General features: G+C 44.4%; 3 protein-coding genes across 7 annotated transcripts in view; all 3 read left to right on the top strand.

Annotated features, from left to right (window-relative positions):
* The first annotated feature begins 2,599 nt into the window (after nucleotides 1-2,599).
* Nucleotides 2,600-7,723, top strand: LOC123998110 (glyceraldehyde-3-phosphate dehydrogenase). Its single transcript, XM_046303030.1, has 11 exons — nucleotides 2,600-2,695; nucleotides 3,341-3,386; nucleotides 4,661-4,763; nucleotides 5,044-5,150; nucleotides 5,381-5,471; nucleotides 5,684-5,799; nucleotides 5,918-5,999; nucleotides 6,291-6,442; nucleotides 6,777-6,855; nucleotides 7,117-7,298; nucleotides 7,400-7,723. Exons 2-11 carry the CDS (start codon nucleotides 3,364-3,366, stop codon nucleotides 7,467-7,469), a joined length of 1,005 nt encoding a protein of 334 aa, XP_046158986.1. The 5' UTR covers nucleotides 2,600-2,695; nucleotides 3,341-3,363; the 3' UTR covers nucleotides 7,470-7,723.
* Nucleotides 7,724-9,365: 1,642 nt separating this feature from the next.
* Nucleotides 9,366-18,175, top strand: LOC123998001 (melanopsin-B-like). 2 transcript variants are annotated; one of them, XM_046302800.1, is made up of 9 exons: nucleotides 9,366-9,709; nucleotides 10,944-11,067; nucleotides 12,441-12,585; nucleotides 12,788-12,927; nucleotides 15,836-15,974; nucleotides 16,386-16,500; nucleotides 16,802-16,882; nucleotides 17,075-17,651; nucleotides 17,759-18,175. In XM_046302800.1, exons 2-9 carry the CDS (start codon nucleotides 10,947-10,949, stop codon nucleotides 17,989-17,991), a joined length of 1,551 nt encoding a protein of 516 aa, XP_046158756.1. In that variant the 5' UTR covers nucleotides 9,366-9,709; nucleotides 10,944-10,946; the 3' UTR covers nucleotides 17,992-18,175. The 2 variants fall into 2 exon arrangements, with proteins under 2 accessions (XP_046158756.1, XP_046158755.1); XM_046302799.1 differs by having other exon boundaries at nucleotides 12,435-12,585.
* A 496-nt stretch (nucleotides 18,176-18,671) lies between these two features.
* Nucleotides 18,672-22,162, top strand: part of LOC123998109 (non-homologous end joining factor IFFO1-like) — a 28,641-nt gene continuing 25,150 nt past the window's right edge. For all 4 annotated transcript variants that reach the window (XM_046303027.1, XM_046303026.1, XM_046303025.1 and 1 more), the window contains exon 1: nucleotides 18,672-20,070. In XM_046303027.1, coding sequence (XP_046158983.1) covers nucleotides 19,085-20,070 — 986 coding nt within the window. In that variant the 5' untranslated portion in view covers nucleotides 18,672-19,084. The remainder of the gene's footprint in view (nucleotides 20,071-22,162) is intronic.

Raw genomic sequence — 22,162 nt, 5'->3', positions numbered from 1 at the left:
GTGAATAGGTGCTGGGGACGATACTGAACCACAGTATGTTCACTGTGAAATATTTGTCACATAAATATGACCTGAACCAATCGAGGGCAACGCCGGAGATTCCCATCTACTTCTACAGCCGCGTGACAAGAAAATGATGATCAATAGTATCAAACACGGCACTGAGATCCAAAAGAACTAGGGTAGAGAACTAGGGTAGAGCACTAGGGTAGAGAACTAGGGTAGAGCACTAGGGTAGAGCACTAGGGTAGAGAACTAGGGTAGAGCACTAGGGTAGAGCACTAGGGTAGAGCACTAGGGTAGAGCATTTGCCAGGATCGGCAGCCAACAGAAAGTCATCACTGACTTTTAATAAATCAGCTTCTGTGCTGTGAAATGAGCGGAAGCCAGACTGAATTTTTCAAATAAGTTGTTCATACTCAAGTAAGCCACCAACCACTTTTTCAAAAATCTTGGAGAAAAAGTTAAGAGATAAGTCTATAATTACTCAGTGAGGAGGGGTCTATATTGGGCTCTTTAAGGAGAGGTTGGACCAGATCCGTTTTAAAATAGGCTGAAAAGGAGCCAGAAGTCCGTGAGCTACTTACAATAGGCAGGATGTAAGGGCCAACCCAACAGTAGGCGTGATCTAGCAGGGATCATGTCCAAGAGGAGGGAGGAGGTCTTCATGTGACCTACAGTATCAAGGAGGCACTCAAAGGATATTTGCCCAAAGGAGAAAAAGGAAGCAGTAGACAGTCTCAAAGTAGTTGGCCTCAAGTGGCTCCTGGCCAGCAATGCTGGTATGGAGTCAGCTACTGTCAATCTGGGATCTAACATTTTCATTATCATTTCTCATCAGCTCCTTCATTATCTCATAGAATACCTGAAGTTTACAGGTCTTCCATTTACATTCAGCCTTTCCAAGTTCACTTTTGAAAGCAGATGTGTGGTCATTTAATCGTGGTGAGACGCTGGCCGGCACTTTATTTCTGGTTTTAACTGGTGCCACTGAGTCTAAAGTAGCCTCACATATATCATTGAAGCTTTCCAGAAAATCATCGTTGTGACGACAAATAACAGGAGTAGTAGAGGATCAGAAGGCTTTGGTAGAGGAACTTACTAGGAGTTGTGGAGATAATGATGTGAAAGCGAGTGGCGACAAACACATGTTTAGGAGGAGTAGGAGGAAGCATTTTTAAAACAACACTGAGATTGTCAGAGACACACACATCAATCGTTTCCAAGTAATCAATATTCGGACCATAGGACAGCACCTCTAGTGTACCACCTAGGGTGCTACACTAGAATATACAAGGTGGGCTGTTTCATGTTAAATCAAAAGACACAGGGCTACATATATACTTGTCCCTACCACGGCCAGACAGACTGGATTTCTGTACGTAAGACAAGGCTGGCGGGGTAGCTTCATTTAGAGAACTAAAACGATTGGGTGTTCTTATTCAGAATGTTTTTTGAGACACCAACTGTACAAAGCCAGATCCACAGACCCAGTCTTGTGTTATAACAAGACTTGCCATTCGGTTACTCTGACATAGATAGAACTCAACTCCTTAGACACAGTCACTTGAGTAGACAGACAAAAACACACCCACACAAGTTACTTCTGTGAGAACTGTGTCTTGGCTTCAGGCATGAGAATGTGCAAAATGTGGTGTGTTCAGACTCTATAGACTGACCTGACAAGGACATGGCCATAGGTCCACACAGCCCTCCTCACACACCAGGCAGGGAAGGAGAGGAGAGGAGGAGAGGAGAGAGGAGAGGAGAGAGGTTGAAAGTGAAGGGTCATGGTCTTTGGACTGTAAATGTCACACTGTGGAGGAAAGGGATTTGATCCCCGGTTGCTCTCGCTGTCTGGCTCTCCCTATCTAGTGAGAAGGTCACACGGGAACAGACCCTCTATTTTATCATTTGGCCATCCAAGGACTTATTATATCTGTGTCGTGTTTCATCGTCTGTTCCTATGCTTCAGAATGAAGATTATGGGAAGGTTAAAAAAGGTATACTAAAAAACATTCCGTGTTAATAAAATCTATTGGTTGAATGTGGCGGCCTTGAGTGAAATAAGAGGGCCATATATTCAGAAAGATACAGAGAGTCTGATGAACTTCCCTGAAAGCAAAATAAATCAAAGTGAAAGCACTTCACTCAATATTCAGGCCTACACTATTCACTAGAACACACGTAATCAATGCTACTTTAGGCCAGCTTTAGTTTAAATACCAGGCAAGGGGAGGCAGGTAGCCTAGTGGTTAGAGCATTGGGCCAGTGACCGCAAGGTTGCTGGATCAAATCCCCAAGCTGACAAGGTAAACATGTGTCATTCTGCCCCTGAACAAGGCAGTTAACCCACTGTTTCACAGTAGACTGTCATTTTAAATAAGAAATTGTTCTTAACTGACTTGCCTAGTTAAATAAAAATAAAACCGGGTGAACACAGCAAGACCCAATTAATGTTTTCATACTATAGCTAATACAGCTTTATTGTTAGGCTACATACACTAAATTTATAATAGGCTGACTCGTCACAACTTCCTTAGGACCTTGACATTCTGAAAGGGGCGGGGTTTAGAGCCCGTAGCACACCAAAGGGGCGTGTCCATACAGGGTGGAAATAAATAGGTAGCCCAGCTCTGACAGTCCCCACTCACACCCGAAAGTCGTAAGACAGGATTGAGGCATCTCACAAACGGTAAATGATCTACCAACGGCTACATTAGGATATTTAACTACATTAAATGGCTGGGGATAATATGGGCCTAGATTGCAACAAGATTAGGGATTGTCAAGCCAAAAACTGACAACCTTTCGATTGTTTGGTTTATTCTAAGACTTGTTTCATGCGTGACCATTTATTTAATGTCATAGTTGATGAGATGCAGCTCCAACTACTTGATGTGTATAGCTTTTTTTTTTTTTGCTTTAGAAAAGATTATTCAAACCTTGTTAAAGTCACTTCTATCTGCCGTGATTGAACTCTGATTCCGTTTAGTTAGACTTTCAAAGTTCATAACTGTTGCTTAAATAGACTATCGCACATGTTATTCCAGTTTAAAACATTTTGCTGTGCTTTTAAATGCAACTTTTCTTCTTTGCATGAACTTACTATGAGTTGCAGACATTTGATGTGTAGATACTGTTCAGATAAGTTATCTATTCTAGGGAACCTATGGCATACTCTATTATTCTCTTATGCTATGTTCTCTATGCCTCTGCTTACCTTAGCTGTAACTCGGCTGCTAAGTTCTATGCCATAAAGTATGGAAATCCCCAGAAATCATAATGGATGGCCAATATTTGTTTTTAATAGCTAATGTCTCTCCTTCTCCCCCCACAGAGGACTAGACCAACTCAGGCAAAATGGTGAAAGTAGGTGTCAATGGGTAAGACACATTTTCATTTAACACCTTAACTAACACAACACACACAATCTAACAATTTACAGGGTTAGAATCTCCTATTCTGGCTTGACCTAGTGCAGAGCCTACGCTTTTGAAACAGATATCTATTTGAAATGGCAATCTCGCTAATATCAATGAATAAAAACAAAAATATAGGAATGAATACAATCAAGATTTCATTACGTCATTCCTTACAAATGGCTGTACCCTGGTAACCTCACACAGGGAGTACTGATGCCCCTTCGAAAGGACGGGAAACACAAGTTTTATATGATGAGCAAGTCATCCCCGATGATGTGTGGTATTCAGACGAGCCCTGAGAGGAGCTTGGCTTACATGACCCTCCTCTCTGTATCCTCTTGTGCCAGTCTTTTTTTAGCCAGGCACCCTTTGGAGGAAAGATCAGGGGTACAGTAGTGTCTTGTTGACATTCTGAACCATTAGAACATTTTAATAGCTGTCCTACTCTAAACTAGCTGGGTGACTAAAGAGCAGGAACTGTGTAAAGACTTGTGTTTTGCAGAACAGACACACATCCAGGGACGGTCACTCTGGTCTCTTGTTCTCTGTTTTCACTAGTAGACAAGTGACCCCCTTGTGCTTAGTTGAATGGAACAGTTTTATTGTCCAGTCTACAGTTGAAAATGTGTCTTTGGCCTCTACTCACATATGTGAGGGGGATCTGCAGTTCCCCCTCTCCTATCCACCTCTCGGAGGACAGTGTATCAGAGCCTGTCTGTCTGTGAACCTGATTCTTCTAGTTAAAAAGTAACTACTAATCAAACAGGCCTCTCACTTCATGGGGAAGGGTTACCACATGAGGGGCAGACAGGACTTTACTCCACAGAGTGAAGCCTCAGTCCTGTTCACTCTGCTGGCTGTGATGCAAAACCCCCTGAACCCTGTCCTCTTTCTCTGGAAATACACTATTTTCAGATCACCACATGTTCATTTGAGATTTCTCTGAAAGCTCTTTATATCCAGTCTTCAATCTTTTGCTTTAGGTGCTACCTGAATGTTGTGGAACAGAAATGTCAGTTCAGTTGTATACATGACATTTCTATTTGCGACCTTTGAAACATGGCTCCCTACTGAGTAAGGCACCAGCTGTTACGTTAGAATACAGGAGAGACAGATGTGGTAGTCCCACAACTTCATTTGTTTTTCAATGGCGAGAGGTTTATGAAATTCCGTAGTATTGTTGAGGACTGGGTGTGACATCAATGATTAATGGAATGAATGGTCTTGTCCCCCAGATTCGGCCGTATCGGGCGTCTGGTGACCCGTGCTGCATTCCACTCCAAGAAGGGAGTTGAGATTGTGGCCATCAACGACCCCTTCATCGACCTGGACTACATGGTGAGTAGACTACAATGGACCAGGGACTTCTAGCCCACTGACTCAGTAGAAAAACATATTGATCCCTGACATGTATAAAGTAAGGTTTTAAGGCTTAGTGAAATATTTAGCTTATGTATAGATGACTTCTTCAGCCTAACTTATTAAGTGGTTTCATTAACTTCAAGACCTTTGAATGTTGCTGTCACCCTGACACCCTCAATGGACAGACCAAGGCCCTGTCATAACTTAGGATCTATTAACAAAAGGCCAAGAGACTCAACACCTCCTCCCTCTTCAGGTCTACATGTTCAAGTATGACTCCACCCACGGACGTTTCCACGGTGAGGTCAAGGCTGAGGGTGGCAAGCTGGTCATCGATGGACACAAAATCACTGTGTTCCACGAGTGAGTTCATTAATTTAGTAACAAATAATTCACTTTTTTTTCACATTGAAAAAAAATCATACAAATCAGGTCAGCATCTGTAGAATATGCAGAAGAGACCTGAAGTCCCTTGTGGCCTTATGGAATGGCGCCCCCTTGTGGAATCCATAACAATATTAATGATAGTCTATTCGTCCATGGTGCTCTGCTTCATAACATAACCCTGAACCTCCTCTCTCTCTCGTTCTCAGGAGAGACCCAGCTAACATCAAGTGGGGAGATGCTGGTGCCACCTATGTAGTTGAGTCAACAGGTGTTTTCACCACCATTGAGAAGGCCTCTGTAAGTATCCCCATCAGTAGACACAGCATCCAGAACTGTATGATATGGGAATATCATTAGAACAGAAATGACTCCTTTATAACATGACTTTACCCATCAGGCTTAACCTGCATGTGGTGCATTATGTTGAATACATGCAATAACTAGGCAACAACATTTAACCAGGCTACAAAAAATGTAATAATGGACTCTAACATCTCTCCCTCCTCCAGACCCATCTGAAGGGCGGTGCCAAGAGGGTTGTCATCTCTGCTCCCAGCGCTGATGCACCCATGTTCGTCATGGGCGTCAACCACGAGAAGTACGAGAACTCCCTCAAGGTTGTCAGGTGAGACCCTCTTCCCTCCGACTCAACACGCACTCCCTCCACTTAACAGATACTACCTGCAACACCTGGCTATTCTGTTGCGGTTCAGACTTATAATTTAGCACGTCTCTCTCCACAGCAATGCTTCATGCACAACCAACTGCCTGGCTCCCCTGGCCAAGGTCATCCACGATAACTACCACATCATTGAGGGTCTGATGGTACGGATTAAAACGCAACACCTGGGAACAATCACCTAGAGAGGCTTAATCTGACATAATGACAGGTTTCACACCGACCCAAAACACCTGGGAACAATCACCTAGAGAGGCTTAATCTGACATAATGACAGAATTCACACCGACCCAAAACACTAACAGTACAAGGGATGGACTGTTTTTAAGATCACAAACACACCATCTGTCTTTCTTATCCAGCCGTCCCCCACTACCACTTCTGTACCTCCTTAATGTGGATCTCTCATCTCCCTTCCCTTAACATCTCTCTCTCAGAGCACCGTTCACGCCGTCACCGCCACCCAGAAGACTGTTGATGGTCCTTCTGGAAAGCTGTGGAGGGATGGACGTGGTGCCAGCCAGAACATCATCCCTGCCTCCACCGGAGCAGCCAAGGCTGTCGGCAAGGTCATCCCCGAGCTGAACGGGTCAGTACCACAACCTCTAAATAACTAATAACAACCAGTAAAACAAGACACAATTATAATACTAGTATCAGAAGTTCACAACCTCTAACTAGACACCAGTAAAACACTATGATACAGCTGTACATTCACTTGTGACACAACTTCTAACTAGACACCAGTAAAACACTTATAACACTATTCTGCCACTACTACAGTTTTCCGTCAACAGTAAAATGCATAGCAATGAAACAGACATTTGTCTAAGAACCAGTCATTTATTATGTCTGTATATCAAACTGTAGAGGAGTAAGTTTAACTTTGACCTTATGCTGCTGTCACCACTTCTTCCTCACAGCAAGATCACTGGCATGGCCTTCCGTGTCCCCACCCCCAACGTCTCAGTGGTGGACCTGACCGTCCGTCTGGAGAAGCCTGTGAGTAGCCCCTCCCCCCACCTTACCAAACTGCCAATGCACATGTCTGTCTCTATGGTGTACCTTACCTGCCAATACAATCAAAAAGATATCACTGTCCTAGGACTAGTTGTTAGACACAGTGACCACATCTTTAAATAAAGTTTGCAGTAAAGCCCATTGTTGAGTAGACGAGACAATGCCTTAATTTATACATGATTAGTTAGCATTGTAAATTTAGGAACAATAAGACAACCCACCTCTTGTTTCCTTGAACCACAGGCCAGCTACGACGCCATCAAGAAGGTTGTCAAGGCTGCTGCCGATGGACCCATGAAGGGAATTCTCGGCTACACGGAGCAACAGGTTGTCTCTTCAGACTTCAACGGCGACACCCACTCCTCCATCTTTGATGCCGGCGCTGGCATTGCTCTGAACGACCACTTCGTCAAGCTGGTCACATGGTACGCATTCATCCTCTGCAAATATACACCCGAACACACACACACACCTACACATTCTTGGTGAGTGAAGAAACCTGACCGTGTCTCTCCTCTCTCCCCAGGTATGACAATGAGTTCGGCTACAGCAACCGCGTCATTGACCTGATGGCTCACATGGCCACCAAGGAGTAAAGCAACCAACCAAACGCTACTGCGCTATGTCATATGACTACATTTCCCATTCGATTGGACTATCGCCCTTGCCATGAGAAAGTTACCCGCATTAAACAAATAACTAACAATCACAACTAATTTATTTTTGTATTGTAAAGCCCCTGTTCTGGTCTTGTGAAAGGTGAGATGGAATCTGGGTGTGAAGAGATTTACTCTGTTTGTTGCACTGAACCTGCTTCATTCAGAAGCGGAATAAAAGTCCTCTGAGTAAATATGGCTTCCTGTTTTTCACTTGATGGGACAAAAGGAAAATGATTTAGTATATAAATGTTGATAATGGGAAAGGACCAACTCTTAAATAATTCCTTGGTTATTTCTATTAAGCTAAAGAACCTGACATGATCCATCACTCATACACTATACACCACAATTATTCCTGACCCTGGGTACATGGGAGTAGTTTAGGTTTAGTATCTATACAATGAGGTTGCTCTGTAAACTAAAACATATCTGAATGTTCTCACTCTGCTAGCATATATCTGATCCGTTTACTCTTGTAAGAATCTGCATTTGACAGAACCAGATTTCAAACAACCCAGACACTTTCATTTCAGTTCTATGATCGCGTCACTTCCTCTGCCAGTTCTCTCTTCTCAACTGAAACGTTTATTGGTCTGTACACAGATTTGCAGATATTGCAGGTGCAGCGACATTCTTGTTTTCAGCTCCAACAGTGTAATACGTAGCAATACACAGAATCTTAAAGGTAGAAATTAATACATTTCTGTCCAATCAAACCCTTTCTGCACAGTTTCCTTTTCCACCAGTGTTAAATTCTCTTATTTTTCTCTCCCCCTTCCTGAGATGAATCATTATTTCTCTCTACACCCCCCCCCCCCCAGTTCAGTTCAATACCTGCTCCATTTGTTAAGCCAAGGGTGTTCTGGCATGACTAACTAAAGTTGACAATGGCCGACCATTATGATTACGCAATTGGCCTTCATAAAATATTCCCAATCGATGGTATTGACAAGGGAAGAGGTAAACCAACTCTACTTTTCTGAGACCAACAACCTCTAGGGGTTTCACAGTATGGGGGCTGCAGGAGGCTTAATGAACAGCGTGATTGCAGTCAACTTGACAGTGTGTGTATCAGGTGCTTTAGGTGGACTTGTGATACCTATAGAGAACGGAGGTTTTCACGCTTTCACTTTACTTCACTATAGTTGACTTGGTGCTTAGTGGACAGAAGGGCTTAGAGAACACTGGGTGTCCATCACACTAATTGATAATCATAAATCATTTGTTTTTCAAATGAACCACTTATAAGTAATGAATTAGTGTCTGTTAGCTTTAATGAGTGAAAATGCTGTCACGTTCTACTAGTGACTAACACACAGCATGACTTCCTGGACTAAGGTGAGAGAGAACATGTTGATGGCTGAACACCTACTGCTACACACCAAGCATCCTCTGATCGTAAAGCTGAGCCTCTAAACATACACCGTTTATTGGAACCTTTAGAGTCAGACTTGTGTGTGTAGGTAGACTTTAAGCCCCATAAGAGCAGGCTTGAAGATCAGGTTAATGTTGTAGTTCAGTTTGCAGCCAGTAAGCTATGTATTTATTTCAACATCCCAGTGTCTCTCTCTCACGTCATGCTCAGACAAGGCAGTCAGTAAGAGAAGGATCATTCTCCTGTAGTCAGATCACCGTCTATCCATAATCTTATTGAAGAGAAGACGTGTGTCTCCTGGGTGTTGTTGCTCTCATTGTTAGACACAGACACATACAAATTATGAGTCAGTTACATGTGTGCTCTTATATCACAATTGGTGATATCTCTTCTACGGCATTCAGTTTAAACAATGGATAGAGAGATAAAGAGTGACAGAGAGAGCGAGAGAGAGAGAAAGAGAGCATGGAAGAGAGAGAGAAACAGGGTGAGAGCATAGAAGAGAGAGAAAGAGATTGATGAGAGTGAGAGAGAGAGAGAGAGGGAGGTCAAAAAGGCTCAGATCATTCCATTTATTTTCCCTCTGTGTGCCTTTTCAGACCACACACTCACTGATCATTTCTCCGCCAGATTGTCGACTGCAAGTTGATTTACTCTTCTCAGAAATAGAGCACAAAAAAATGACAGAGGCTTAAGATTTAAAAAAGAGCTTAACTCACAACGCAGACAGACTGAACAAAAGAGTGAGATAGGAAGTAAAAAAGAGAGGTAGAGAGGGGCAGGTTGACAGACGAAGAGGAAGGTGAGTAAGAATGCTCCTCTTGGTGTGTGTGTCACCTGTTGATTTCTCATTAGTGTGTGTGAGTGATCTCCTTTCAGCTTTGAACTGAACAGTGAGTTTGATTCTGTGATAATAGTTGTGTGTGTTTCAATTGTCTGTCTCTCTTTTTCTCTTCCTGCTTTTCCAATTCTCCACTTTTCCCCTGATTGTGCACTTCTTACTTGTACACATTTCTGTTTGTAATACACTGGCTCACCCCCTGTCTCCCCTCTCCTCTCCTCTCCCCTACCCTCTCTGCTCTGCTCTCCTCTACCCTTTCCCCTCTCCTCTCCCCTACCCTCTCTGCTCTCCTCTAAACTTTCCCCTCTCCTCTCCTCTAAACTTTCCCCTCTCCTCTCCCCTACCCTCTCTGCTCTCCTCTACCCTTTCCCCTCTCCTCTCCCCTACCCTCTCTGCTCTCCTCTAAACTTTCCCCTCTACTCTCCCTTTTCCCTCTAAACTTTCCCCTCTAAACTTTCCCCTCTAAACTTTCCCCTCTCCTTCTCCTACTCTCTGCTCTCCTCTACCCTTTCCCCTCTCCTCTCCCCTACCCTCTCTGCTCTCCTCTAAACTTTCCCCTCTACTCTCCCCTTTCCTCTCCTCTAAACTTTCCCCTCTACTCTCCCTTCTCCTCTCTCCTCTCCTCTAACACTCTCTGTTTCCTCTAAACTTTCCCCTCTACTCTCCCTTCTCTCTCTCCTCTCCTCTAAACGTTTCCCTCTCCTCTCCCCTACCCTCTCGGCTCTCCTCTACCCTTTCCCCTCTCCTCTCCCCTACCCTCTCTGCTCTCTTCTAAACGTTCCCCTCTACCGTTTCCCCTCTCCTCTCCCCTACCCTCTCTGCTCTCCTCTACCCTTTCCCCTCTCATCTCCCCTACCCTCTCTGCTCTCCTCTAAACGTTCCCCTCTACTCTCCCTTCTCCTCTCTCCTCTTCTCTTTTTTGCTCTCTCCATCAATATATAACTACTCCACCATTGCTGTCTCTCTTTTTCTCTCTTTCTCTATCTATATCCGCGTTAGCTAATACTATAGGGAATTTAACAACTCTAACTCTCACTCTGTTTTTCTGTGCATGTCTAGGGGGTTAAATCCTCTTACCTTCCACTTTCTAGCACATTCTCTGTCTCAGTATGTTACTCTCCTCCTCTCTCTTTTGACCTCTTCTATCTACTGGGCTTTACAGTAAAATCTCTCTCTGTCTTCTTTTCTCCACCAGTTGATGTCTCTGGGAGGAAATGGCTCGTGGAGGGGCTCTGTCCCATCCTCCATCCCTCCTGCCTTCCTTTCTCACCTCTCCCCCAGCACTGACCTGGGAGTTGCCATCTTCCTCATCCTCACAGGTGAGTCAAATCTACCATCTGCCTACAACACATTCACCCCTAGCCACTATACCCCTATACCCTCTAACCACTGATAGAGATTTGAAAGCATTGGATTTTACACTATGTGTACTATAAGCAATATGGTGAAAAATCCTCAAAGCGTAGAGGGCAAGTTTGAGATATTACCATACTACATCAAATCATTTCAGATCTATACAAGTGTCTAGAGACTTGGGCATAGAGGCTCAGGGTTGTTGGTTGATTTGAAATTAGGCATCTCTCATTACAGACGAGAGATTCAGTGTTGGTGTCAGTTAATGTCAGAGTTTGGTTGGTATTCCTCCTGAGTAACTCACTGGTAGAATAATCAGAACATAATCTGTACAGTGTAGAAGTATTAGGCTTGGCTTAAGGTATATTTATGGGGGTGAAATTCTGTTCAGATAAATCAAGACTTATGAACAAAATCTAATTTGATCCCAGAGGACTGAAAGGGTTTCGATATATAAGCTGGGCAACAGCTTTTCACATCTTAATCATCAGAATCCAGAGCCCACGCAGATGGCTGAATGGGTTTACTTTGTTTCAACACAGATCTGTCATCCATCAGGATCAACCTTTCTGATCAAGTCAGTCAGTGATCTAACTCTCTATGACTGTTTCCATTACGGAGCTGTGGAGACAGACTGAATACAAAGTGTATTAGCATAGCAACCCCAGGGTCACACCAGAGAGGGGAGGATACACAGAGAGAAGAGAGGAGAGAGGACAGTGGAGAGAGGATACATAAAGAGAGGAAAGGAAAGAGGACAGGGGAGAAAGGAAAGGAAAGAGGATACATAAAGGACAGAGGATACATAGAGAGAGGAAAGGTGAGAGGACAGGGGAGAAAGGAAAGGAAAGAGGATACATAAAGGACAGATGATACATAGAGAGATGAGAGAGGAAATGAGAGAGGAGAGTGGAAAGGAGAGAGGAAAGGTGAGAGGAAAGAAGAGATGAGAGGACACACATGAGGAATCACAGCATGGAACATTCCATACCTGTTGCTCCCAATAATTACCTACACAACAAATCAAATGAGGCTATGAACAGCACCCTGCCAGCCAGCCAGCCAGCAAGCAACCATGTCGATTCAGCTAGAGCATTTATTCACTTTGGATTGGTTCCCCGATGCTTCCAAAGCCGCATAGTGGGTTGAGGGGGTCAGGAAGGTAGCAGCGGATGAAATATTAAATGACAGACGGTTTACTGACCCTTATTATACCCAAGAGCAGACAGTGAGCTGGTCTGTCTCTATGCTTCTATCTTTCTCTCTCTCCCCGTCGCTTCAAACCTCCTATCTCCCCGCTCCTCTCTTCCTTCTCTCCTCTCTTCTTCTCCAGGTGTAGTGTCCGTGGTTGGGAATGGCATAGTGCTGTTGGTTTACTGTAGAAAGAAGAAGAAACTCAGACCACCAGAACTCATGACTATTAACCTGGCCATCTGTGATTTTGGATACAGCCTCTTGGGGGCGCCATGCCTCATAATTTCCAGGTGAGCAATTCCTGTCAACCAATCTTCAATCCTCCATACTGATAGTATGCATATCAAACTAGACAGAATGACATGATGCAGATGTCTTTTATCCAGATCAATTGACAGTTTACACTCACATCCCATGAATCAGACAAAGTGCTTAGTGTTCCAACGACCAATGAACATTATCAGGTCATTAACTCCTCCTCTGGTCCACCAGTGTGTCCCATGGCTGGGTGTTTGGGGAAGCAGGGTGCCTGTGGTACGGGTTGCAGGGCTTTGTTTTTGGGATCGGCTCCCTCATCACCACCTGTCTCATCTCTCTGGACCGCTGCCTCAAGATCTGCAGCTTCAGATACGGTCAGTTCTTTTTGCTATCTTTTTGAGTCGTGTGTACATACTTATTATATTCTTCATTTGATACATTTCTTACATATTTTCCCTTGGGAAGACAATGATAAAGTGTTGTTGAATCCCAAAAACATTTAGCTTCCGTAGGCTACATTTATCCTTCATCCTTATCTGATATTTCTTCAAACATTTCATTACATGAAATACATGTCTGATACTCAATTGAGAGAACAAAAGGGATGACACAAAAGGATGTTGTTGACCCCTGACCCCTTTTAGTGGCCTCATTGACTTCCTGGTTTTCCCTGAGGCTTTCGTCAGTGGGTCAGAGCATAAATAAGGCCCTTGCTTTGAATATGCCCTTTATACTTAGCATGTCAGATAATTGATTTTGAACAGAATACTGAACAGAACCTCTGCATTCAATGATCTAATCTAAACATACACTATATATACAAAAGTATGTGGACACCTCTTCAAATTAGTGGATTCGGCTATTTTAGCCACACCAGTTGCTGACAGATGTATAAAATTGAGCACACAGCCATGCAATCTCCATAGACAAACATAAGCAGGAGAATGGCCTTACTGAAGAGCTCAGTGACTTTCAATGTGGCACCGTCATAAGATGCCACCTTTCCAACAAGTCAGTTCATCAAATTTCAACCCTGCTAGAGCTGACCAGGTCAATTGTAAGTGCTGTTATTGTGAAGTGGAAGTGAAGTGTGAAGTGGTTGGCCACCCAAGCTCACAGAACGAGATCGCCAAGTGCTGAAGCATGTCGCTCGTAAAAATCGTCTGTCCTCTGTTGCAAAACACACTACCGAGTTCCAAACTGCCTTTGGAAGCAAAGTAAGCGCAATAACTGTTTGTGGAGTAAAGCTTGCTGCCATTGGAGTCTGGAGCAGTGTAAACGCTTCACCATCTGGCAGTCCGACGAACTAATCTGGTCAGGAGAACGCTACCTGCCCGAATGCATAATGCCAACTGTAATGGGTGGATAAGGAATAATGGTCAGGTTGTTTTTTTCCATGGTTCGGGCTAGGTCCCTTAGTTCCACTGAAGGGAAATCTTAATGCTACAGCATACAATGATATTCTATACGATTCTGTGCTTCCAACTTTGTGGCAGCCCTTTCTTGTTTCAGCATGACAATGCCACCATGCACAAAGCGAGGTCCATACAGAAACGGTTTGTTGAGATCGGTGTGAAAGAACATGACTGGCCTGCACAGAGCCCTGACCTTAACCCCATGGAACACCTTTGGGATGAATTGGAACGCCGACTGCGAGCCAGGCCTAATCGCCCAACATCAGTGCCAGACCTCACTAATGCTCTTGTGGCTGAATGGAAGCAAGGCCCTGCAGCAATGTTACTACATCTAGTGGAAAGCCTTCCCAGAAGAGTGGAGGCTGTTATAGCAGCAAAGGGGACCAATTCCATATTATTCAACTCCAACTCCATATTTGTCGTGTGGTCCAGTGCTGCAAGTGAAGACCTATTTAAGCTGCAGCTGGCCCAGAACAGAGCGGCACGTTTTGCTCTTCATTGTATTCAGAGGGCTGATATACATATGATGTATGCCAGTCTCTCTTGGCTAAGAGTTGAGGACAGACTGACTGCAGCATCACTTCACTTTATAAGAAACATTCATGTGTTGAAAATCCCAAACGGTTTGCATTGTCAATTTACACACAGCTCTGACACACACACTTACCCCACCAGACATGCCACCAAGGGGTCTTTTCACAGACCCCAAATCCAGAACAAATTCAAGAAAGTGTACAATATTATATAGAGCCCTTGTTGCTTGGAACTTCCTTCCATCTCGTATTGCTCAAATAAACAGCAAACCTGGTTGCAAAAAGCAGATAAAGCAACACCTCACGGCACCACGCCTCTCCCCTATTTGACCTAGATAGTTTGTGTGTATGTTATTGACATGTAGGCTACGTGTGCCTTTAAAAACATGTATGTAGTTCTGTTCTTGTCCATTGATGTTCTGTATTATGTTTCATGTTTTATGTTTTATGTGGACCACAGGGAGAGTAGCTGCTGCTTTTGCAACAGCTAATGGGGATCCAAATAAATACCAATGCCCATGATTTTGGAATGAGATGTTGGACGAGCAGGTGTCCACATACCTTTGGTCATGTAGTGTAGTTTATAATCTGTTTGTCTGTATGTCCGACTCTTTCTTCAAGCCCACGTTGTAGAGATACTTGGGGTCACTATTGTAAGAGCAGTTTTTGATATTTTTGATTGGTCCAGACTCCAGCTTGATCTTGTTGACCTGGAGATGACTTTTCAGTTATGTAGACACTAGGCAGCAATGATGTTATTGTATTGCTGGTTAGGGGTAATCACGCAGGTAGCTATGAGAAAGGGAAGGTGGCCTAGTGGTTAGAGTGCTGGACTAGTAACCAAAAGGCTGCAAGATTGAATCCCGGAGCTGACAAGGTAAAAATCTGTCGTTCTGCCCCTGAACAAGGCAGTTAACCCACTGTTCCTAGGCCGTCTTTGAAAATTAAAATTTGTTCCTAACTGACTTGCCTAGTTAAATAAAGGTAGCACTTTAAAAAAAGGAAGGGTAATTGTCAGGCAGGGTTAATGTCTGGGCTACCAACATGCAACACTACATAAAGAAATAGAAACCCGTAAATATCACACACAACCATTTCAACTACTAGCAACCATTTTCAGGGCTCACTTGCAACAGATACCTTGGTCTCAATGAGACTCCCTGCTAAAATAAATGAAAAACATGCTTCACTTTATTCATATCCCTCTCCTATGTGTCTGGTTATAATATAGTACATGCTGGACAATCAGGTGTCTCTCAAAAAATAGATCTTACCCAATGAGAATAAATAATGGTGAAATAAAAGTATAACATTCCTCCATCTCTCTCTACCAGGTCAGTGGATCGAGAGACGTCACATGTCCATGTCCATAGGGCTGGTGTGGTTCTACTCTCTATTCTGGGCCTCCCTGCCTGTTTTTGGCTTCGGCAGCTACGGACCAGAACCCTTTGGGACCAGCTGCACCATCAACTGGTACTTCTGACTCTCTCTTATTAGACTCTGTTTTGGTGTTTTGGTATTTTTGTGTTTGTGTGTGTGTGTGTGTGTGTGTGTGTGTGTGTGTGTGTGTGTGTGTGTGTGTGTGTGTGTGTGTGTGTGTGTGTGTGTGTGTGAGTGTGAGTGTGTGTGTGTGAGTGTGTGTGTGTGTGTGAGTGTGTGTGAGTGTGTGTGTGTGTGTGTGTGTGTGTGTGTGTGTGTGTGTGTGTGTGTGTGTGTGTGTGTGTGTGTGTGTGCGGGTGCGTGTGCGTGTGCGTGTGTGTGTGTGTGTGTGTGTGAGAGAGTCTGCAGTTATTAAGGCATTCATCTCATCCAGCAGTAGCAATTCAGCCTGGGTATGAGGTTATAAAAGTATGTATAAATATACATCTTCCTCTTTTCTTTGAGGTGGGGGATGAGGTCATCTTTGATCGACAGACTCTACATCTTGCTGATCCTGATCATGTGCTTTTTTCTCCCCACACTGACCATCGTCGCCTCCTACATGACCATTCTGCTGACGGTGAGAGAAACTGCACCCAGCTGGCACAAAAAAGCTGATTCAGTAGGGGAGAGTCCAGGGAACTCAATTCAGACTCTATAGAAAACAGCATGCCATGTAACTCATTGATTGTCAATCAATCAATTGTCCTGGCATATTTTCAGTGGGGCACACTATAACGTATGGAATGCATGGTGCGTACAGTCCAGCAAGCATGATCTATTACCGTGATGGTGGACTCAATAGCTGTAGCCAACTGGTGGTCTAGCGAGCGTGGCCCTTGTGCATTTGTTTGTGTTTACTGACATGTCTCTCTGTGTAGGTTTACCGTTCTAGTCGCGCTCTGGCATCTATTCCCTCCTCAACTGTCACTCACACCAACAAAGACCTGAGACTCACAAAGGTATGTGGAAAGCAGAATATGTTAGAAGAAGCTAAGTTACTGACTTGAAATGAAAGATGTCGTAACATCTGCTTTATTCCAGGCAGAGGAACTACCAGGGAATAACTTTTGTATTAACATTGTAACAAGTGTGTAAGTACAGACAGCACATTATATCTTTCTGTTGTTTCATCTATTGTCTGTCTGTCCCAGATAGCAGCTGTGGTGTGCTCCACCTTCCTCTTATCCTGGACTCCCTATGCCATTGTCTCCCTCTACTCTGCCTTGGCCCCCAAGGAGGAGCATTGGGCCGGGGAGGCCATGCAGGGAGGAGGCCCCTCCATGGGGACTGGAGGATCCACTGCGATGGCCTCAGCCTTACCAAACATCCCCAGCATTATGGGTCTCCTCAATTGGACCTCCACGGAAAACTACGGAAGCAACTACGGAAGCGTCTACTACGACCCTGGAGAATCCTTGCGGGACGTGACCAACCCAGATCCATACTCCTATTCTGGCTTAGGCCACAGTCTGCCTGTTGCTTCCACGCGCAGTTCAGCCCCAGGCCAGGAGGGGGAGTCGGAGACAGGGAGCAACCGGCCGGGGTCCTGCCTGCCACCTATGGTGTCTCTGATACCAGCAATGTTTGCCAAGTCTCACTGCATGATTAACCCTTTCATCTACCAGATTATGAACAAGGAGTTCAGAGAGGACGTGTACGACATGCTGTTTGGGAGACAGAACGGGGAGAGGAGGAGAATGCAGGGAAGAGCAGGGAGCTACTCTGACAGTAAGGAGTCTTTCATAGCTACAGGTGTGGACTGGACAGGTGCAGAATGACTGATAACTCACACATTTTCTTTCTCTCTCTCTCTCTTCTCCTCTTTCTCTCCTCAGCCCCCAAAGGCAGCCTCTCCTACTGCCACAGCTGGCGAGGGAGGAGCAACCCCAAGGCCATGCCCATGGTGGAGTTGGGGAAGAAAGAGAGGGCTGGCGACACCATCTCGGTGGGGTGGGACGCACTGGGCGTGGCCTCGCTGGACACACAGGTCAACATAGACGGGCAGAGTCTGAGCGAAGCAGGGAGAGAGCTGGGGGGTTCCACCTCTAGTAGTCTGATGACCGAGTGATAGAGGGAGAGATGGATAAGAGATGTTGAGAGGATGGAGGTGTTTAGGAGCAGAGACCTCTTTAAAAACAGCTTTCAAATAAAACATGTTTTGTGTAAGAACAACCAGAGTATTGTATCATAGTGAGTGTTTTGAGTAGTGAGTCTTTTTTAAATGTAGCCAAAAACATTAGTATTATTATATAACCAACAATTATGATATGTAAAATATACACTATGTTGTATTTTTACATATTGTGTGTATTTTTTACCTTTATATCTAAGCACCAACAAGATGTCTGCTGCAGTTTTGAAAATGGTATTCCATCATTTATTTTAGTCTATTTTGTAGTTTTTTTGTTGTCTTTGTCAACACTGTCCTGATAGGCCTGTGGGTTATGGTTCACATTGTAGTTTCACACAATAGAATAGTGTGTAAAATTGTATGTGTGTATTTTGTAACAAAATAAAATCGAGCCAAGTGGGAAAAATCTTGTTGCCTATGGTGTGACCATAAAATTACATTCACAAGTGGAAATGTTCCTGATAACACCTCCCCAAATCTTGAACTAGGACTCTAAGAGGTCTTATGGAACAGTTCGTAGCCTACTGGGCACAGAAAACCAGCTACTTGTGTATTTACGGTAGCTTCCCAGCTCTGCAAATCTTGCAGCACTTGTTGTGTCTTGTGGCCACTTTGGAGCCAGATAAGCTTTGACGGAAGACACTGGATTTATTTGTAATACATTAGAGATTTGCAGCATTTAACAGTACCTTCTCTCATATAGGCTGTATACCAAAACATTACTTTTCTGAAATACATTTGAGTGTTGTCGCCTGCGCATAGCCGTCGGACCGGCCTATTCGGCATTGTTTTTTGGGGCGACCGTTATCCAGCAACAGAGCCAGACAGGAAGAGCGAGGGAACTTATTCCACGAGCCTCTTTAGACCGACCGGAGATAAATCGAGGAAACATTCGTAATTAGAAACAGTTACGTAACCTGGTATAGGTGGAACGTCACGGATACGTCTGGTATCCAACAACAAGTCAACTTTCAGCCTGTCATTATTTTATTTTTGTGATTTTATACGGAGAAAAGTACTGTCCGTGTTCATGCCAGATCTGCAGCGCTTTAGTTTTCCATACCATAGTATGAATCCTTTGTTAGAGGCGAACTCGCTTCTCCAACATCAACAGCAGCAGAACCAAGGAGGACCGAGTCATCCGGATTCCCCCTCAGGCCTTCTACCCGAAGCCGTCTTCTGCTCGCCCGACCCGACATCTTTCTTCCTGGGCGACCATCCCGGACTGGGCTCGGAGTCTCTGCCAGGGTTCGATTTCACCACACCCTCACAAGCCTACCTGCATCTGAACCATAATAACCACTCTTATCACCGGTCTGTGCCCCAACCTCCTGCAGCGATGGCCCTGAGGAACGACCTGGGCTCCAATATCAGTGTCCTAAAGACACTAAACTTACGGTTCCGATGCTTTCTGGCCAAAGTGCATGAACTTGAGCGAAGGAATAAGATTTTGGAGAAACAACTACAACAGGCGTTGGCTGCGAAGAACAGCTGTGATGGAAGTTGTTCTGAAAGCGCTAGACGGGCCCATACCCAAGAAACAGGTGTACAGACCGGGTTTGTGGGAACTATCCCGCTCAGGCCCGGGTCACTCCCGTTCCAAAACACCAATAACTCTGCGAGACGACCCACTATCCTCACGCTGGAGTCCAAGAACAAAGCTGAAACAAACCCCACCGAACCGAATCATAATCCGACCATCACGGTAAGCCTATCAACCCCGACAATCGACTCTCCAGCCGGGTCCAATTCAATCACCAACGGGAAAACGGTTTTCAGTACTGGCACTGGAACCCCCACCAACCCGCCTCCCCGGTTCCTCCCCGGTACTATCTGGTCCTACAACCATACCCGCAAGCTTGCTTCTGGCGTGGAGACGCGCGTCACCAGCCCCGGTGTGTCCTGGGTCCAGCCGGACGGGGTCGGGGTCCAGATTGATACCATTACCCCGGAGATCAGAGCCCTGTACAACGTCCTGGCCAAAGTCAAGAGGGAGAGAGATGAGTACAAACGCAGGTAAATAGGATCAACCTTTGTTGATTTATTCACCAAAGTAAGGCCTAATTAACGTGTGTGTGACGGGTGTAAAGGTGCATGGGGACCTAGAGTTGTGATTAAACGTCTCTTGGTAAAAGTCAGTTGATATAACTTAGTGAAACTATAATAGGCGTACATGTAATATTTTGCTCATGCCACTTGGGTGAAGTGAAAGGCCCTGTTACAACAGATGGCCTCTGAGAGCAGCTGTGTCCTGCCTGTGTTCTGTCTATTTCTGCCACAGCCCACACCATTCTTATTGCTAGAGATGCGAAGGGCAGCTGGGGGAAATACCAAACATTATCAGACCATAACTGACTCAGAATGAAGTCGTGTAACTGAGATCCAACACAGGAAGGCTCTGTCTCAACAATCAAACCAATGCTTTTGAAGTTCAAAGACCTTTGAACTCTTGAGTTTCCCACTAACTAGTGGACTCCAGACCTAGGTCAGGGTATGCTTGATTTAGCTGTTTGTACTTTTGGGATTACTGCATTTATTTTGTACTTTTGAGACTTCCATTTGAACCAGGCAAACTATATATAAATCAAGCACAGCTCAAGTATTGAAGATTTGACTTATGGTTTGTCTTGGGGAAGGAATATCTACTTAGTGCCCCTTTAGAAAAAAAGGGTAATGGGCCAAACACAGTGACAGGAATCTGATGCAGAGACCATCGTGCACCTCTGCACGTTTGAAATGGCTGCAGGTTGTATTCTATGACAGAACTAGAACCCGGACCGCTGATTTGTGGCACTATTAACAGTAGGGCTGTGGCTTTGATTCACACTGCACAGGTCACATAGACATGGTCTATACTGAAGGTATGACCATATGTTGATTTGGATAAACGTATCTCAGCGAAAATGCCATACCCAATGAATGTAAGGTGATAGACAAGCATGTATGTCCCATTAGGAAGGCTGGGTAGGGTCAGGGATTGGTTTGTGATTGGGAGGACCTGGGACAAGTGTGTGTTTGTGGCTGTTTTGTTTGTTTATTGCGATTTCATGAGGCATGTGACCTTACTGCCACCTCCAAGTGAGTCAAGTCCAGGCTTGTTTCACCTTCAGACATCCATATATCTGATAGCATCTGTGCTGCACAGTCATTGATGTGATTTAGGCCTCCAGTGTAGTGAAAGATTGTTATCTCTGTCATGAGTCTGTTGTTGTAGTAATACAGTTAAATCTACCTGCAGGCAACATGTAGAGAGAGGGAAACCCACAGGACTATTAATTCACTTCAAGAAGGTCGTTTCACTATAAGATACAGTGCCTTGCGAAAGTATTCGGCACCCTTGAACTTTGCGACCTTTTGCCACATTTCAGGCTTCAAACATAAAGATATAAAACTGTATTTTTTTGTGAAGAATCAACAACAAGTGGGACACAATCATGAAGTGGAACAACATTTATTGGATATTTCAAACTTTTTGAACAAATCAAAAACTGAAAAATTGGGCGTGCAAAATATTATTCATGTTTTTTTTATTTTTACGGATGGCCAGGGGCACACCCCAACACTCAGACTAGAGGTCGTCCTACGGCATGGCCGATTTAATTAGGGCCGATTTCAACTTCTCATAACAATCGGTAATCTGCCTTTTTGGATGCTGATTATGGCTGATTACATTGCAATCCACGAGGAGACTGCGTGGCAGGATGACAACCTGTTACCGAGTGCAGCATTAAAAGGACCTTGTGGCTGCAAGGAACCAAGGTAGGTTCCTAGCTAGCATTAAACTTATCTTATAAAAAATATTCAATCTTAACATAATCACTAGTTAACTACACATGGTTGATGATATTACTAGTCTAGCTTGTCCTGCGTTGCGGGGCGGCAGGGTAGCCTAGTGGGTAGAGCGTTGGACTAGTAACCGGAAGGTTGCAAGTTCAAACCCCCGAGCTGACAAGGTACAAATCTGTCGTTCTACCCCTGAACAGGCAGTTAACCCACTGTTCCTAGGCCGTCATTGAAAATAAGAATTTGTTCTTAACTGACTTGCCTGGTTAAATAAAGGTAAAATAAAAATAAAAAATATAATCAAGGCGGTGCCTGTTAATTTATC

This window comes from Oncorhynchus gorbuscha, linkage group LG15 (genome assembly GCF_021184085.1).
Source record: "Oncorhynchus gorbuscha isolate QuinsamMale2020 ecotype Even-year linkage group LG15, OgorEven_v1.0, whole genome shotgun sequence".
In the NCBI taxonomy this organism is placed as follows: domain Eukaryota; kingdom Metazoa; phylum Chordata; class Actinopteri; order Salmoniformes; family Salmonidae; genus Oncorhynchus; species Oncorhynchus gorbuscha.
The sequence above is the reverse complement of the archived record's forward strand: the minus strand, read 5'-3'. Positions and strand labels throughout refer to the sequence as shown.